At 34.6% G+C, this 18,153-nt stretch overlaps 1 protein-coding gene across 6 annotated transcripts in view; it reads left to right on the top strand.

Annotated features, from left to right (window-relative positions):
* The window catches only part of MSH3 (mutS homolog 3), a 182,926-nt gene that overhangs the window by 106,959 nt on the left and 57,814 nt on the right, over nucleotides 1-18,153 (top strand). For all 6 annotated transcript variants that reach the window (XM_032335833.1, XM_032335838.1, XM_032335834.1 and 3 more), the window contains 5 exons: nucleotides 859-1,046; nucleotides 1,798-1,966; nucleotides 7,142-7,206; nucleotides 9,605-9,721; nucleotides 13,642-13,749. In XM_032335833.1, the coding sequence (XP_032191724.1) occupies nucleotides 859-1,046; nucleotides 1,798-1,966; nucleotides 7,142-7,206; nucleotides 9,605-9,721; nucleotides 13,642-13,749 (647 nt within the window). The remainder of the gene's footprint in view (nucleotides 1-858; nucleotides 1,047-1,797; nucleotides 1,967-7,141; nucleotides 7,207-9,604; nucleotides 9,722-13,641; nucleotides 13,750-18,153) is intronic.

Here is an 18,153-nt window from a genome sequence, read left to right as displayed (position 1 = left end):
TCCTAATAAGAGCCCAGTTGTTAAGATACTTGTTTCCTATTCATCTTTTTAATATTATTACCAGTAGTGCTACTATAAACAATCAGATACACATACTTTTTTACCACTTGCTATAGCTTTTGTTTAATTTTTAAGATGGAATTATTTAGTCAAAAAGCCATATGCACTTTACCTTCAAATAGGTTATGCCTCTACTAATTGTATAAAAAAGTGTTTTTTTAATACCCTGTGTGACTTGGCTATTACTAGGTTTTTAAATCTTTGGCATTCTGTTAAATGACAAATGCTATCTTATCATTTTAATTTGCTTGATCTATTTATGTGGGAGGTTAATTGTGCTTATTGGACATTCTTTTTTTTTTTTTTTTAATGAGCTGCATATTCAATTCACTTAGCCATTATTCTTTGGGTTATTTATCTTTTCCAGGTCAATTTGTAAGAAGAGCTAATTATATGGGAAGAATTTTGCCATTTATTCCTCAAATGTCTTGCAGTTATTTCCCAGAATTGTCCTTTATAATTTTGACATTGCTTACTGCATTTTTGCTATATGGTCAATATATTTTACAATGAAAAAGTATTGAACAAGTATTGGCTTTACTCTCCCCAGTCTTAATTATTTTCTTTAGAGTTTTAAAATGTTATGAAGTATTCGAACTATTGGTTTAACTTTAGTAGGTATCAACAATACTTTATTTCAACTAACTAGTTTATAGAATAAATTAAAATTTTCTTTAATTCTGATTCTAACTTTAAAAAGACCATTACCTAAAAAACAAATGCCACTAATTGAAAGACTGCTAATTAAACTTCATATTCAAATATCTTGTAATTTAGCAAAAAAACTTACTTTTTCAGTGTTCTACGCAAGAGTTCTTCTTGATTGTCAAAACCCTGTATCATCTGCAGTCAGAATTTCAAGCATTAATACCTGCTGTTAATTCCCACGTTCGGTCAGACTTGCTGCAGACATCTATTTTAGAAATTCCTGAACTCCTTAGTCCAGTGGAGCATTACTTAAGGATCCTTAATGAACAAGCTGCCAAGTAAGTTGTAGACCCTTAGATTACTGTCACTGCTGCAAAGGAAGAACTAACAGATTTGCCATTTGTTGTGTGGATTCATAAGCTTCCCTCATGGTACTGGTAGAAGTTGCACTTGAAATTAGAAATATGATGGGATGCTAAAGGATGTCCATGATAGCTGGAAGTAACCCTCCACCATCCAAAACGTAGGCAGTTCATTATCTAGGACCAATACAATACAATACCTAGGACAGATACAATACCAGATGATGAAAAGGTAAAGCCCAGGCAGAGCAAGTAGTAGCAGTTTATTAATTCAAAAGTGGGAGTCAGATGGCATCTTACCCTTATTGCCTAGATGTCCAGCGGTAGTCTGCCTTATATTTAGAAACCTCAGAAGCAAAGTTACCTTTACAAGGTAGTCATTCTACAGTTCATTCCACAAAGACCTCTATATTAAAGGGGAAAAAAAGATAGTATTGACATTCATATTTATTTTCTTCATAGGTGAACAACAGATATTTAATTTTATCTCTCATTTTCACCATGGGAATCGTGAACTTGCAAAATGAAAATGATGTTAGGATAATTTTGTCTATCTTCAAAGAAATTAAGAAACCAACCCATAAATATTTAGTGACAGAGCTGGAATTAGAACCTTGTTTTCCTGATTCCCAACCCTTTGGTCTTTTCTCATGCTGGGAAAAATAATTGATAACTGGTATAGGTAGCATGCTTCAGTGTATGTTTCTGCATTTTTTTCATTTTTTAGGACTGGAAATAAAACCGAATTATTCAAAGACCTTACTGAGTTCCCTTTAATAAAAAAGAGGAAAGATGAAATTCAAGAAGTTACTGACAAGATCCAAATACATTTGCAAGAAATACGAAAAATACTAAAAAATTCTTCTATACAATATGTGACAGTGTCAGGACAAGAGGTAATGTCAAACATACTTTTATCTTGCATCCATTTATCTCAAATAGAAAATCTATTTTAAAATGTAAACAAAAATCCAAGGAGAGGATGAAAGTTTGTTTTCAGATTTTCTCTTTTATTCCTTGGAAATACGATGTACTACTTTGTGTGGGTAAGAATGATTTTAATAACAGTATTTTATGTGTTTGTTTACTTTTTTGGTAAAATTATGCAACTTGATGTTTTATGTGCTTTAGTATTATTTGTTGAAATTGTATTATAGAAAACATGACTCTTGTAAATAATTACTTATAGGATTCATTTCACCTAAATCCAGGGGAAAAGAAGTTAGTCTTTGATCTCTGGCCTGCAGAGAATGAAATGATATGGAGTGAACCACCTGTGTAGGTTGGATCACACAGTGACTGAAACTCAGGGTTTCCTTCCAAAGTTGGTAGTATAGCTGCTAGAGAACAAATAGCAAGAAAAAAAACAAACCAAAAAATCTAACTATAATGAAGACCTACAATTAGTGAGTCTTCCATCAGATGATATAAGTGCTGTTCAGAACGTGTTTTTTGATATGCATACTTCAGTGTAAAGTTTGCTATTATTAATATCTGAGTGAGAATCAGGAAGAAGTATGCTTTTTGAATGTGGTTGTTGTATCCTTTGGTCTTATTCTGAGTCTTAAGTCCTGCTACTTATGTATCTTATGTTTAATAAAATATAGAGATCCTAACTGAGGGAATTTGAGAAATTCTACTTCATTAAAATCGCAAATTGGGAAATTTGTGAATAATTTCCATTGGGTGGATGAACTTATTATTCGGGATTTATTTTTGTCATGGGGAAGAGCTTAATTTCAAATAAGATCTTAAAACATTTGCATTACTTTATATATTTAGCCAAAAGACTGCTGATTTGTATTATTTGTATAATTATTTGAAATAAGAAACCCTACAGCAGAATATAATCTTTATTAAAATAGTTATCAATCTTGTGCCATTTAATAGACCATAGTATTAAGACCATAGTATTAAGACTAACTTAGTAAGATTGTCAGTCTGTCTTTTGGACTCACATCTTTAGGACTCAGGCAGATGTTTCACAGTGTGTTCCACATAGAGGTCTGTATAACAGGAAAATGATTTGACAGTATTTATACTTAGTTGCTCCCCTCCGCAGCCAAATAGTTAATTGCATCACTTAGTTTCACTATGCAGTCTGGATCTTGCAAAACAAACAAGTGACCTTAGCCCACTATTCCAGGCTATTTATTGAAAATGAGATGCTCAAAACTGCTTAATAACAATAAAAGATATGTAGTGGAAAATTGGTAATCACTGGTATTATAGTAGGGAAACCTGGGTGTCTAAATGTCACTTTCCCCACGTACATGCTGTGTGACCAAGGCCGAATCACCTGTGTTGTGAGACTGCTCCAAAGACCAACTGAGTTAAAATACATGAAAGTTGAGTTTTAATCATAGGTTAATCCCACGTAAATGTTCTTCTTATATGGTAACTACTAATATATTTGTCAAGCACTTGATCAGAATGGTTCTAAGCACTGCACATATATTATTTAACATTTGTAATAACAGAGAAAGGGGTTATTCTCATTTTGTAGTGAGGAAAACTGAGGGTTAGAGTAGTTGAGTAAGTTACATAAGTCAGAAGCCCAGTCCTGCCTGATTCTAGTTTTTCTACCAGTTCCTTATTTCATGCTACTAACAAATATTAACACAAGGATTATCAACATTTGGCTTTTATTTTATGAAACCCAATGTTTTCGAGCTCAGTTTAGAACAAACTAAAATAAAGCTCAAGTCTTGGGAAGATAGCCCTGGATCCAGCTGGTAGTTTTACAGTAAAAATGGGGAAAACTGATCAGGAATTCATATGGAATAGTAGATTAGATTTTTTTTCCCTTTTTTAAATCAGTGTGGCAGTGAAGTTTAAGAAAAGGCACAGAATGGAGATGAAATTGAATTATAAATAATTAGAGAAATAAATTATCTTATTCTTTACTTAACCTTTATTAGGTTAAGGTGATGAGTTTGAGGCAGGAAATTTCTTAGTTATTAACTGTGGGATGAATTCTTACTAGTTCTTAAAAAAACCTATAGAAATTGAATAGTATATCAATACAGAATCACTTTTATAACATTTTTGAGAATTAGTGATTCTATTCAAACAACAAATGAATTCTAGATATTCAGCATTGTTATAGTCAAATTTTCTCTTAAAAATTATACTAATGGTATCAACAAATTATTTAAAGAGACTTATAGGATCAAGAACAGACTCTGTTAAATATGATTACGTCTGAGAAGTGAGAGAGGAAGGCAGGAAAAAAACCCTTATCTTGTATGTGCTTCTTATTTTATACCCTTCTGTTCTGAAATTTTATAACTTTGTAATAATTTGTTTGAAAACCTGTTTTAGCAGGCCTATGCAGTACATGGATTTTGTTATTAGTAAAAATAAGTAGATTGTCAAGCCAGTGATACTTTTGACAACTTTCCTTTTTCACCAGTTCCCAGTTTTATGTATTCATTAGAATACTGTAAGATGTGTTACTATCACTGACTCTGAAAGTATTTGTAAGAAAATAATGAAAGAAGAAACTTAGTTCACTGCTTCTGTGATGGTTTTTCTCATATTTTGTGTATATAGAGATTCATTTTTTAACCTTGAATCAAATATGGAGTGGTATTTAGATTTGAGGCAGTATTGGTTAAGTAGTAGTATTCTTAAGGAAAAGGGAAGAAATATTGGGGGGAAATCTTTAAAAAAATTTTTATTAATGCACAGCATGCAAAATATCCAAATTCTGCTTAGTGTGTTTAAGATGTGAAAAACATTATTAAATCTTACTTCCAAAGAAAAAATATTTGGAAAATTTTTGAGAGAAAAGAAGGAAAAGAGGGAGAGTAGGAATGGGGTAAGTGTGTATTGGAGAAAACAGAGAGCAGTTTCTGAAGTGAATTAAGCAAACTTAGCAATGATGCGAGCCCAGTGATACAACAGGCTGCAGTTTGAGTAACAAACCTGACATGTTTTAACCAGGATAGAATTGGATCCCAGCAGTAAATGAGAAATTGCTAGAACAAATCAAGGTGTACTTCTTGCATCAACACCTAAGAAACAAAGTCAGGAACTATAAAGCAGGGATGGGTGCTATGAGAATTCTCTAAGATTTCTGAAATACATGTTAATTTCCAAATTTAGTTTCCTTTTCTGTAGCAATAAAAGCTTTAAAAGGCCTTGTCTGCTCATTCCTAGAATGTTTGTAAAAAGAAGCAAAGAGAAAATTTCCTGTTCCTTAGGCAGTATAGAAGAGAAAAAACAACAACAACAACAAAACAAAAACAAAAAAACCTGTAGTAGATGACAATTTTGAAGAGAAACCCAGCTGAGACAAGGAGGACACACAGGACCAGCACCAACTTGAAGAAGTAACCCCAGGGGTATAACAAGCAGGAGATCCATGGGGACTTTCCCAACTCTTACTCTCTTTTCCATCGAGTATTGGCTCTGCATATGGCCTCTTTGAGGAGCTGCTGTCCTTAAAGTAGACCCTTGATCCTTACAGATTGAACCATTATGGTCCAAACCTTCCCCAGCCTGCTCTAAAGGGCTGTGACTAGAAGCGATCTGTGATGTGTCTCAGGCACAGATTTTAATCCAGTTCCCTGTGCTGCAGTGTTAGGGCAGATGAAGTAAGCCAGCCTACCTGGCACCCAGTGATCCCACTGAGGCAGTTTTAGCTTCTTTTCCAAATTTCTGTCTTCCCTACATAGTAACTCCTGTGGAGCTCTGTGTTCGTTTTTGTGGATCTAGATGTGTTCTTGCCAAGTATTCATGAGCCACTGTGGCCCTGCATTTTGCTGTTTGCTGCAGACTTAGCTCTTCCCAGAATTATTTGATAAAAAGATCAATATGCCTTTGTTGCAGGACACTTAAAAATAAAGTTTAAGCAGAATTTTTTAACATGATCGTAATGTGCTTTTATCTTTCTTGTCAATGATATTTATCTTGTGGGTTTTTCCTCAGTTTTTGTAATCAAAGGGAGCTCTTTTAAAGTCTTGACTCTTCACTGTTTAACTGGGTGGGGCATATTTGAAATTGTATTAATTCCTCTCTGTACAAGAAAACATCATGAGTCCCAAAATTTTTTCTAAGGATGAAAATTCTTAAATTTAACCAGTAATTTCTGTTTTACATTTAGTGTAAAAACTATATAGAAAAATAAACTCAAATATAGGCCAATATTTTAATAATATGCATATTATTATATTAATGCATATATATTTATATTATAAATACCAGAAATGTTATAAAACTGGTATATGTAAAAAAAAGTTCCTGTGGCCATCTCAAATTTAGTGGTAGCCACAGAGCTTCTGGGTTTCCTCCTCTGTAAAATAAGTGTGTGTGTCTTTATTCATTTAAATAAAACACTGAATTTCATTACACTGATATAGGAGAGTGAGCAGGAAGAAGAGGTGATATACAACTAATGCTCATAAGGAAAGGCATGACAGACGGAGTTGATTTCACTTGCTTCCTGATTGATTTCAGAAAAGCTTGCTTGCAGAACACAGCTCTATAAAGATATGGTTCACAGAAGTGAAAACTTTAAGAAAACTCTCATGGAAAGAAATCTCTTCTTCCCTTAATAGCTGAAGAAATCAGTGCTTTTTCATGAGGATACTCTTAGGGACCTTGGGTTCTGTGGATAAAAACTATGACAATAAGTCCTGTTTTGTTCAGAATAGGGGATAGGCCACATATGAAACTGGTATAGCACATCATAATTGATACTTTAAAATTGTATGTACGTAGAACTTGAGTCTTATTACTGAGTAATAGAATTCTTAAGTGGTACTAATAAATGGAAGAGGCTGTTAAAAAAAGAAAAATCACCACTGGTAATAGCCATGACAATGTTATAAAATGTTATAAACGTTAAAGTGCCAAGTTACATGCTTATTACAAACTTTTGCTCAGTACACATTGTACTTTATCCCAAGTATTGCAATCTTAATTAGTGGTATTTGGTTGTATGGACATATATGAACTTTCGTATTAACAATACTGGATTTATTTTGAATGTTTAGAATAGTATTTACTAAACTTAATAATGGTTAATCATTTAGATATCTAACTTTTATTTGTATTTCTTTTAGTTTATGATTGAAATAAAGAATTCTGCTGTATCTTGTATACCAGCTGATTGGGTTAAGGTTGGAAGGTGGGTTTCAAATTACATTTTTTCTTACTAATGTAAATTATAATGACATTTGTATACCTGTACACTACTGGAATGAAGATAACCACCTCCCTGACATAAAAAGTATTTCTATCCCTTTGGTTTTCTTATGGAGCTTCTCACCGAAAAAATAATTATTTTAAATTCTTTTTATCATTGGATTAAAAATACTTTTTCCCAAGAGTATCTTGTTTGTATACATTTGTTTTCCTGTTTTGTAAATTGTCATTTTATTCTTATACCTCAGAGTACACTTTAAACACATGAAAGAAAATATTGGGGAATCTTCAATTATAAGATTAATTCGATTGCTTGAATTTCCTTCCCGATGAGTGCTGTACCTGAAATTTCTTTTAGGAATCTAAAATTTCATTTTCTACCTCACTGAGCTCTGCATTTGTTTATTCTTGATGCTTTCCATGGCACATAATTATAATAGTTCTTTATGGCTTCTTTTTTGTGAGTTATATCATGAATTGATGAAAACAAATTTAATCAAAAACAGAATTAGTGAACCACATTGAGACTCCTTTTCTCCTTGATTAGACATTAATCTCTCAAAGGGGACTCATTTCAGAAGTGGTATTAGCAAAGTATATACTCCTGTGAGTAGTATTTGTTGTGAAGTATTTATTGCTACTGTTACTTATACGCTTGCATGAACTTGAGATGAAAATATTACATTTGCCCAAGTAAGCAGATAGTAGCTAGTGTTTATATGAAAGAACTCTATTAAGGATGGAAGAAAATTTTAACATGTGTAAATGATTATAATTTAATTAAAAGAAAAAACGAGTATACATTTGCCACTATCAAAGGATTCTAAAGGCACAGTCATGGGTTTCTTTAGCTCTGTTACCATTGTTTTTCTGGTTTTTGTTTTTTTCTTTTTTCTCCTGTGCTCCTGGAAGCTGTAGCTGAGATTTTAATATTGTTGATTTTAGAGGCTGTTTTCTCCTTCACAGGCTTTCTTTTCTTTCCTTTATTTACTTTGTCCTATCCTACAGCTCATGAATCGAAGTATGTTATGAAAAGAAATTATTTAAAATTGTACATCTAATTAATCTAAGAAGCTGAAATGTTTCACTAAATGAATTTTGTCAGAAGAGAAAGCTATGATGAATATGTTTGCATAGAAATCTAGATGACATTTCAGAAGCAACACAGAAAGGATAAATCAGTATCAACATCCTTTGAACATTCAGTGATGTAAATTGAATGAATAAATAAGGTGGTTTGGGGGAGGTTCATTATTATTTTTATTTGTCATTTGACTATCATAAACTTGACAAGGATAGGCTAGAATATTAGTCAGATTTTGAATATGAAAGTCTCATTCCTAGTACAATAACTGGCCAAATTAAACATAATTGTGACAGGAGTTGGGGAGCAAACCAAGAACAGTAATTACCCTCTTTCATCACCTGCCTATCGCTCAACCCTGATCTCTTCTCAGAAGTCCAATCAAAATAGTAACATCAACAGCAGTAGCAGTCACCACCTCCACAGAACAACTCTTAACATTGGGGACTAAGGACATAGGACATAGATACTGTGCTAAGCACTGTCTTATTCTCTCAACAGTACCTATGAGGTAGATACTATCATTATTCCCATTTTATAGATGAGGAAAGGGATGTTTAGAAAAGGTCACTTATATTTGCCTAAGGTCACACAAGTAGCAAGTAAGTGGTTAGTGTTAGAGCCTTGGTCCAGATATTTTTAACTGGGAACCGGTGGCATCCCCTGTTGTGCTCTACTTTCTTGATGAAGGAGCAGAGACAATGCACAGGCCCATGAGAGGAGCACATCCTATTTGTTTCCCTCTGGGGCCACTGTGAATCTACAGCTAGATCATGAAACATTCCTATTCTTTGATTGCCTCTTGAATAAATGCATCACTATTCTTTGTAATTCTTTATATTTTTCTGTTTCACTGAAATACATTAGTTCTACAGAAAAGTATAAAACATAAAGAATAGTAGGACTTTCATCTGTGTATCCAGCTTTGTCAAGACTTATTTGCTTCTGATCTTTTTTTTAATAAGCAAGCATTTTCATTTAGTGTAATTTAAAGAAAAAGCCTTCTGCTTATGAAATGGAAATTCTAAACTTTGACTTTGCCATATGGATGTAATTTGAAATGCATTTCAGAGCTCCTGAACAAAGTCCTATGAACTCCAAGTACTTTATTTACAACAGAGGTCTTTGGAATCAATAGAGTTCAGCACCATAATTAAAGAATGTTCTGTGTTTACAGCTATTTACTTTCAAGGTTCATCAGAGAATAATAAATAACTACTTTAATTTTCTGAAGTGATGGCATTAGTGATTCCTTAGTAACCTTGATTTCCTATTTATGTTTCTTCCCCTCTTCTAGCACAAAAGCTGTGAGCCGTTTTCACTCTCCTTTTGTTGTAGAAAATTACAGACATCTGAATCAGCTCCGGGAGCAGCTAGTCCTTGACTGCAGTGCCGAATGGCTTGGTTTTCTAGAGTGAGTTTACAATGAAAAATATAATCTGACTTTTTGCTATGAGAAATAGACCGGAAAATCTTTCCATCAAAAAGAAAAGTAGAGATTACTGCTTGTGACCTGCCATAAAATAGTTGAGTACATGTGTTCTCTGATTTTATTTTTAATCCACTGAAATGTAAGCTCATCTTTGTCTTTAATGAGAGATCTAATACACTTTATTGTTACTGTACTAATATTTAGCTGCTGAGGATGTTTGGTAGAGTCCCTTTTTGAAATGCCACCTTGGACTTCCTTTACTTATAAAAAGACAACATTTTCATAGTTGGAAAAGAATGATTTAGTTCTTCTGTTTTTATTATCTCCATTTACTTTTTTTTTATTTTTTTATATCCTCAATGTTTTCTTTGTAACTTTTTATCTTAAAGAATTTTAAATCTGGGAAATTTGAAATAAATACCTATATACTCTTCACCTAGATTTATCAAGTTTTAACATTTGCCACATTTAGCTCTCTCATACACTTTTTTCCTGAGCCAATTTAAAGTACAATTTAGACATTATAACACTTCACCCCTAAATACTTAATTAAGCATACATCTAAAACTAAGGACATGCTACTATATAATCTTAAAACTATTATCACATCTAAGAAAAATTAGTAATTTAAGGAATATTGAGTTAATTCTAACCCCCCATTTTTAAATGAAAGCTCTATTCAACTTTCACATGTTACATTTTGTTATTAGGTTTCTTTTGTGGTTGAATGATTGAATCTAGAATAGTCCCCCACCTTTTTCTTTTCTTTTTTTTTTTTAAGATTTTATTTATTTATTAGAGCATGAGCTGGAGGGAAGGCCAGAGGGAGAAGCAGACTTCACACTGAGCAGGAGCCTGACGGGGGGCTCGATCCCAGGACTTTCAGATCATGAATTGAGCCAAACGCAGACATTTAACTAATGGAGCCACCCAAGAGCTCCACCTTTTTTGTATTTTTTATGAGTTTTTTTTTTTTAAGTGTCTTTGCCATTGCTTCCAGGAATGTTTCATATTTGGACTTATTAATAGTTATGTGTTCAAATTGACAGGTTTAAGTCAATGTTGTACTGGTAAAGAAAAGGTTAACAGCCAGTTCTTTGGAAGAGTAGTAGTGTTTGTGGTGTTTGCTGGCTTCTGTAGTGTAAATACTCCTACTGTGGTTTGATTTCAAGCTGCTGCTGGACTGAAGTTGGGAAGAGAGGTGTTGCCTTTCATGAGTCCTTAGCTATGAGCCACTCATCTAAACACTTCAGGTATATTAGGCCCTTATTCCTCCCAAGATCTCTGGGGCTGAAATATTATCACCCCCAATTAACAAATGAATAAAGAAGTAAGTTGCCTACATTGGGTTGGAGCCAAGATTCAATGCAGGGTGTCTGGTGGTAGCTTGTGCCCTTTACCATTCAGGCTGTAGAGCTTGCCTTTGGTGAACCTTTAGGCATCACTCTAAACAGAAATCTCTTTGGTAGTCATTCTCTTTTTCTAGGTAATCTTTTTGAAGTTTGGCAAAGTATAGCAATGGACAAAGATCAAGAAGTCAATCAAGACTTTCTAGGTTATGATAATGATGTTAAAGGTTTATGATAGTGTTTCACTTTATTCGCATGTCTTATTTATATAATTGACATGAGAAAGAACATTATTGTCTATATCAAAATAATTACCTTCTCTCTCTGCCTTATTTTTCATTATTTTTTTTTTTAACTGAAATGGAAACCCACTGAATGCTATGTTATTCATCTCAGTCTCGGACGCTAGAATATCATGAAAGACAGTTACCCTCAACCTAAGTCTCCTAGATAATAGCAAATTAATTAGGGTCTTGGTGGCCCAGATAAGAGCTGAGAAGCAGTGCGTGATAGTGAAGGAAAAAATGACAGGTATTTAGTGCCAAAGACACTTTGATACTCATATTCCAGAGAGGCAAGAGCAGAGACATCAAATATGGCTGCTCTCTGGCAAAACAGAGTGCCAGGATAGGAAGGGCTAGAACAGGGGCAGAAGACAACACAGTCCAACACATAAACCAGTGGTCAGATCTAAAATTGAAGTCAGCCCAGGAATGACAAGGCATGATCACTGGGCAGTCACTCAGAAGTATAAGGTTCGTGTAGCATGTGTTGTCTTCAGAATGTGGCGTCTTCATTTTTAAGGTGGCAATTAAGCATTGCTTGTTTGATGCCAGGGGCGAGTCTTCTTTGTGTTCGGGATTTTCCACAGACTCTTAACACTGTTTGTGGGATTCTTGCTTGTTTAAATGAACCTTAATTCAGTGAGAAATAGGTAAATTATATTTATTATGTTCTAACTATTCAGATTTAAAAATGTAAAATATGCTATAAATATATTTCTCAATTCATACAGTTAACACAAAAATATGACTGGGTACTTAAAATGTTGTTTCTGTTATCTGGAAAAGTCATTTACATAGAATACCTTATTATAATATTACTAGAAAAATCATATTACAGATTCTAAAAAATCAATATAGTGATAATATAGGAATAACTGATCACATAGTAAATTTACCTGGTTATCCTCTTCAAGGTAGGAAGCATTCTAAAACTTCTGGATTTAAGAAGCAGATTAACTCTCAAAGTTTCTGAAACCCATAGTACAACAGAGAAATCATTTTTTTTTTTTAAAGATTTTATTTATTTATCAGAGAGAGAGAGGGAGAGCGAGCGAGCACAGGCAGACAGAATGGCAGGCAGAGGCAGAGGGAGAAACAGGCTCCCTGCCGAGCAAGGAGCCCCATGTGGGACTCGATCCCAGGATGCTGGGATCATGACCTGAGCCGAAGGCAGCTGCTTAACCAACTGAGCCACCCAGGCGTCCCACAGAGAAATCATTTTTAACAGAAGAATTCAACCTAATTATTTTGGGGGGAATCTTCTTTGAAAGGGATACCTGTGGTATGAAATAATGGATAATTTGGGATGTCTGGGTGGCACAGTTGGTTGGACGTCTGACTCTTGGTGATCTCAGGGTCTTGAACTTAAGCCCTGCATCAGCTCCGTGCTCAATGGAGAGTATGCTTGAGAGTCTTTCTCTGTCTCCCTGCCCCTCCTGCTTGTGTTGTCATGCTCTCCAGAGTAAATAAATCTTTAAAAAAATATAGGAAAAAAAATGGAATAATTTAAGTAAAATAAATAAAAGGGAAAGCACTTGCCTACATTCCTGTATTTTTTCTAAATAAGTCTTTCAATAAAAGTTTTTAAGCCTTTAGATCACAACCTATTTAATTAGCCAAAGATTTGAGGCACTAATCATTATTTTTTCAAATCTAAAATTTAATTTTTGTATGCATTATTAATAGGATAACTGAAGATCACTGAAAAAAAGTACTTTATTTGCTTGCTTTTAACGAAATTTATTGCAGCGTCTCCTGCATACCAAAGTTAAATGATAGGAAAGTCAGACAAAGGTGGACCCCAACATCGAGAACCTTCCCATTCGGTGTGAGAGAAAGATACTGAAACTGTTAATCCTAGTTTGGATGATGCTATGAAAGAGAAGCACAAAGGCAAGCTGACCCATCTGGGTAGTTCATGTTATTTAAGCTGAGTGAAAATGACCATGACATTTGTGTTCATTGAATCTGGTTGATATGCCATGGTGAAATGAAAAGTGCAGTACCGTATTAGAAGCAGACATCTTTATATAGAAGCTGTTGTAAAGGTATGTACTTCCATCCAAATGAAACAAAAGAAGCCTCAGGAATCAAGTTACTACATTAAAATGAGAAGTCGTCCAGAGTAATTTCCATGTTTCTTAACTGTTAGGTACCATCCTTGGTTATTTTGTTGATGCTCATCTTAGCTAATAAAGTGATCCCATATTGAGCAGCTTATACAGGTCCAAGAAATTGGTGTGTTCACCTCTTTGTTGTCGCCTTTTAGGAATTTCAGCGAACATTATCACTCCTTGTGTAAAGCAGTACATCACTTAGCAACTGTTGACTGCATTTTCTCCCTGGCCAAGGTCGCTAAGCAAGGAGATTACTGCAGGTAATGTATTTTTTAACTCCTTCTTCTTCTTCAGTGCTTTAGATCAGATGGCATCATTCCGTTAATTTTAGTATTTTTTTTTTTTTTTAAAGATTTTATTTATTTATTTGACAGAGAAATCACAAGTAGATGGAGAGGCAGGCAGAGAGAGAGAGAGGGAAGCAGGCTCTCTGCTGAGCAGTGAGCCCGATGCGGGACTCGATCCCAGGACCCTGGGATCATGACCTGAGCCGAAGGCAGCGGCTTAACCCACTGAGCCACCCAGGCGCCCTAATTTTAGTATTTTTATTATTAAATATTAATATATGCAAATATGTTGGATCTTTGGTAAAGCTGATGTCATACACATATAGCTTGATTTAAAATTAACAAATACCTTTCTTGCTTGCTCTATCATTTAGCACAATGAAAGCAGATGTTCACAGTAATCTAAAGGTGAATGTTATGTATTTCAATGTTTAAGCTTATTTGGGTGACATTTTTTTTAAAGGTGTAATCCTTTCATTTGTTAGCTTTGACTTGAACACTTTGTAGTATGTTTCACTTTATAAGTCTCCTTTAAATGCCAACTAAATCAGATGGATGAGACTCAGTGTGTGATCCATTTCAAGACAGTGTCTCTGTTGCTATTAAATTGCTCTTAAGTTTAAAACCTTAAGCTTGAGCCACATCTTTGGCTCATTGCTCTGCTTTCCAGGACCACTGGGTTAGGGATTCCCACCTTTCAGAGCCATTGGGGCAGCAGTCTTGTTACCTTAGTTTTGCAGGTCAAATGTTGGGCCTCTAGAGCTCTAGGCCATTTTGCCCCTTTGGTGGTCCTGTGCCTGACCCTGCTGCTGATGAGGTGGTTCTTTGTGGTAGTCCCATGGCTGCTTATGCTCTGTGCCTGGGCTCCCTCCTGTGGCTCTCCCAGCCTGGAATTTTGTGCTGGTGGCTCTGTGGTTCTGGAGAGCATTGGCTATTGGGGTCTGGCTCTCTGTGGGTTCTTTTATAAAACCACTAGCCCATTCACAAGGGCTCTGCCCTTATGAACTAATCACCTTATAAAGTCCTGACCCACGATCCCATCACATTAGGTTCATATGAATTTGGGGGAGGACACAGACATTCACTCTGAAACATGGAGTCTATTTTTTCATATACTTAAGGAAATTTAAGGGAATATTTAACTCACTGGCTTTCTAAAAAAATATAGAAGTGATTCTGCTTAGCAGTACTTTAGCATACAGAGTTCATTATGTTTGAGAGGATATGTTCTACTGTTCATACTTCTTTCATGTTCTCTCTAGTTTGTGCCAAATACAGTTTTGTTTTTTCTTAACATTTAAATGTTCTTTATACCTAGCATAATACCCAGAGTGGATGTTAAAAGATAGTTTGTTTATTGTAAAGCATTTATTTATTTATGGGAGAAGGGTTGCAGGAATTGGCTACTCCAGTTTTAGACAAAAATATACTTGGTTTGCTGTTTTGTTTCATTTTGTTTTGCTGTCCATTTATGTATGGGATGATCTACCATGCTGTGCACAGTAGTTTTGTTTAAAATAGGCTCTTTGCATCTTCATTATTACTCAGTTTCTTTTCACATCAGAGGGCTTTGAAAATTTTGTGCAATTTATCATCCATAAAAATGAGATCTGTAAATATACTCTAGTTGAAACGAGTTCTGGAAGAATGAGAGTCTGTCTTCCTCTGACTTGATTTCTTCCTTACGTGCTGTGGTCTTTGTAGGACTTCTTACTTGGTGCACAAGGTTCGTGAAGCTAACATTTCCTAATGGATTCTGTTTGTGAATTAAGCAAAGGATCAGCTACAATCTGTACGCTTGGTGTATGTTTTCATGCAAAGCTCTTTCTACTAAAAAATACTTATGCTTGGTTTATCTCTTCTTAAACTCTTTCAAGTGGCCTTTTGCCATCTGCTGCTGCTAAAGCAGCTAGTGAGAACAGAAGAAACATTTCTATGGGTATGTGGTTTATATTACAGTAGATTCAAGTTTCCATATCTGTATGTATGTATATATCTGTTTGTAAGCCTAAACATATATATGTATTACACATAATATGTAATTTAAAGTAATACATAATTTGCAGTGCATTATAATAACCAGAATCTAGCTTTGATATCAGAAGGTTTGGTTCTAGCCCATCCTCTGTCACTAATTAGCCATGTGGTCTTGTTTAAATCTCAAGTATTCATATATAAAATTTGTAAGAATTAAAGTTATGAACTAGTAAGCAGCATAAATCTTACAGTTGTAGGTATACTTTATTGAGATGTAGTTTTGGCAAAATCTCTGAGGAGCGAAAATACTATAAAACTATGATTAATTTGTAGACTCATCAGAGATTTAACAAACATTTTGGGTATCTACAATACAAGTTTGGTCCTAGATTTTTCATTTCGGGGCTTCCTCTTCCATTTTTAGATGTTTTTGAATTCCTCGTCGTTTTGATTATATTATGAACATTGTATTTGCAGAGTTGCTATTTTCTATACTTTATCTAATTTTCCCATTTGTCTTCAGGAGGACATATTTTCCTTTCAAATGACGTATTCTCTTAGGAAGACAATTTCAGGAAATATTTCACATGCTAAAATACTTTTCAACTTGAGTACTATATATTAAGAAAAATCCACCTGAATATTTTTAAATGAAAAAAATCATTCTATAAAGTTCAAGGAATATAATCAACTTCTCTTTTTTTTTTTCAGCAGAAATAAAATTGAGTGTAAATAGCCATAAAATAGGAAACTTTTCACTAAAATTCATTTTAAGCTAGTGAATAAGTATCTGAAATTTGTATCTTTTAGCGCCCCTTAGATTTCCAGCTCGTTTAAAGATTTTAGTGCATTTGAGCTATTGCACTTAGTTCAAATTGATACTTTGGCTTCGTAATTGCAATCTTTTCTTCCTAAATGCTCTTCAGACCTTTTATTCACTATAGCCTAACTTTGAAGCAGAAGATCTTATTCTACGGGTGCCTGTGGGTTAAAGCCTCTGCCTTCAGCTCTGGTCATGATCCCAAGGTTCTGGGATTGAGCCCCACATCAGGCTCTCTGCTCAGTGGGGAGCCTGCTTCCTCTTCTCTCTGTCTGCCTCTCTGCCTACTTGTGATCTCTGTCTGTCAAATAAATAAATTAAAAAATCTTTAAAAAAAAAGTTCTTATTCTAAGTCTTTCTATCCGTTTTTTATTCTGGATGTTATATTGTTTTACTAATTATGTTCTATTTCCTTGAGGCATTTAAAGGGGAAAGATGCAATTTCAAAAATACAAAATAAATTTGTTCAACTTTAAGGTTTCAATCTTTCCAGGCAGCATCCAAATTTCCTCAGCTCTTCTTAAATGCCATATCATCAACATGATTTTCGTATCCTTCTTGCTGTAACTATCTGATTCTCGTGCATCATCTCATCTCCCCAGATTATGATTTGCTTCTTATCCCACCAGGAAGTGTTTTGTCATTATATAATTTTGATAGCAACAGAGTAAGTCAGTGTAGATTTTTAGAGCAGAACAAATCACTCAGAATTTTATTCTAAAGTGAAAACCTTCCTGGGAAATCATATCAGTGTCATGAATAATGATCTATCGATTTCACTTGGCAGAACACCTGAGATTTTATTTTAAAACTGATATTACTTGCAGATGCTTTCATTTTTTTTTTTTTTTTTATTTATCAGAGAGAGAGAGAGAGCAAGCACAGGCAGACAGAATGGCAGGCAGAGACAGAGGGAGAAGCAGGCTCCCTGACGAGCAAGGAGCCCAATGTGGGACTCGATCCCAGGACGCTGGGATCATGACCTGAGCCGAAGGCAGCTGCTTAACCAACTGAGCCACCCAGGCGTCCCAGATGCTTTCATTTTTTATAGTAAATTTATAATGCACCTAAATAAAAAATCCTATCTTTAGAATTAAACTTTTTGAAATCCAAAAAATGTTCTTTTCCCATCATTTTATTTTAAGATTTTATTTATTTATTTATTTGACACAGAGAGACATCACAAGTAGGCAGAGAGGAGGGGGGGAAGCAGGCTCCTGACCCAACAGAGAGCCCGATGCCGGGCTTGATCCCAGGACCCTGAGACCATGACCCAAGCTGAAGGCAGAAGCTTAACCCATTGAGCCACCCAGACACCCCTTTTCCCATCATTTTAAAAGTCTCTTTCCAATGGATAATTTTAAATTATTTACTCAGAAGGTACTTTAGTTGTTTTCTTTGAGAAATGTGAGTGTACATACTTGGGGTTTTGTTAGCCAGATATATTTAAGGAAAAGCATTTAAGTATTTAGGGAAATAATATTTCCATGTGTTATGAGTAAGGTCAGAAATGTGCTTATACGTGAAAGTTCTGAGTCAAAGCACTTAGTAATCGATGAGTGCTAGTTAACAAAGTTCAA

The sequence above is a fragment of the Mustela erminea genome, chromosome 3 (genome assembly GCF_009829155.1).
Source record: "Mustela erminea isolate mMusErm1 chromosome 3, mMusErm1.Pri, whole genome shotgun sequence".
NCBI lineage: Eukaryota > Metazoa > Chordata > Mammalia > Carnivora > Mustelidae > Mustela > Mustela erminea.
The sequence above is the reverse complement of the archived record's forward strand: the minus strand, read 5'-3'. Positions and strand labels throughout refer to the sequence as shown.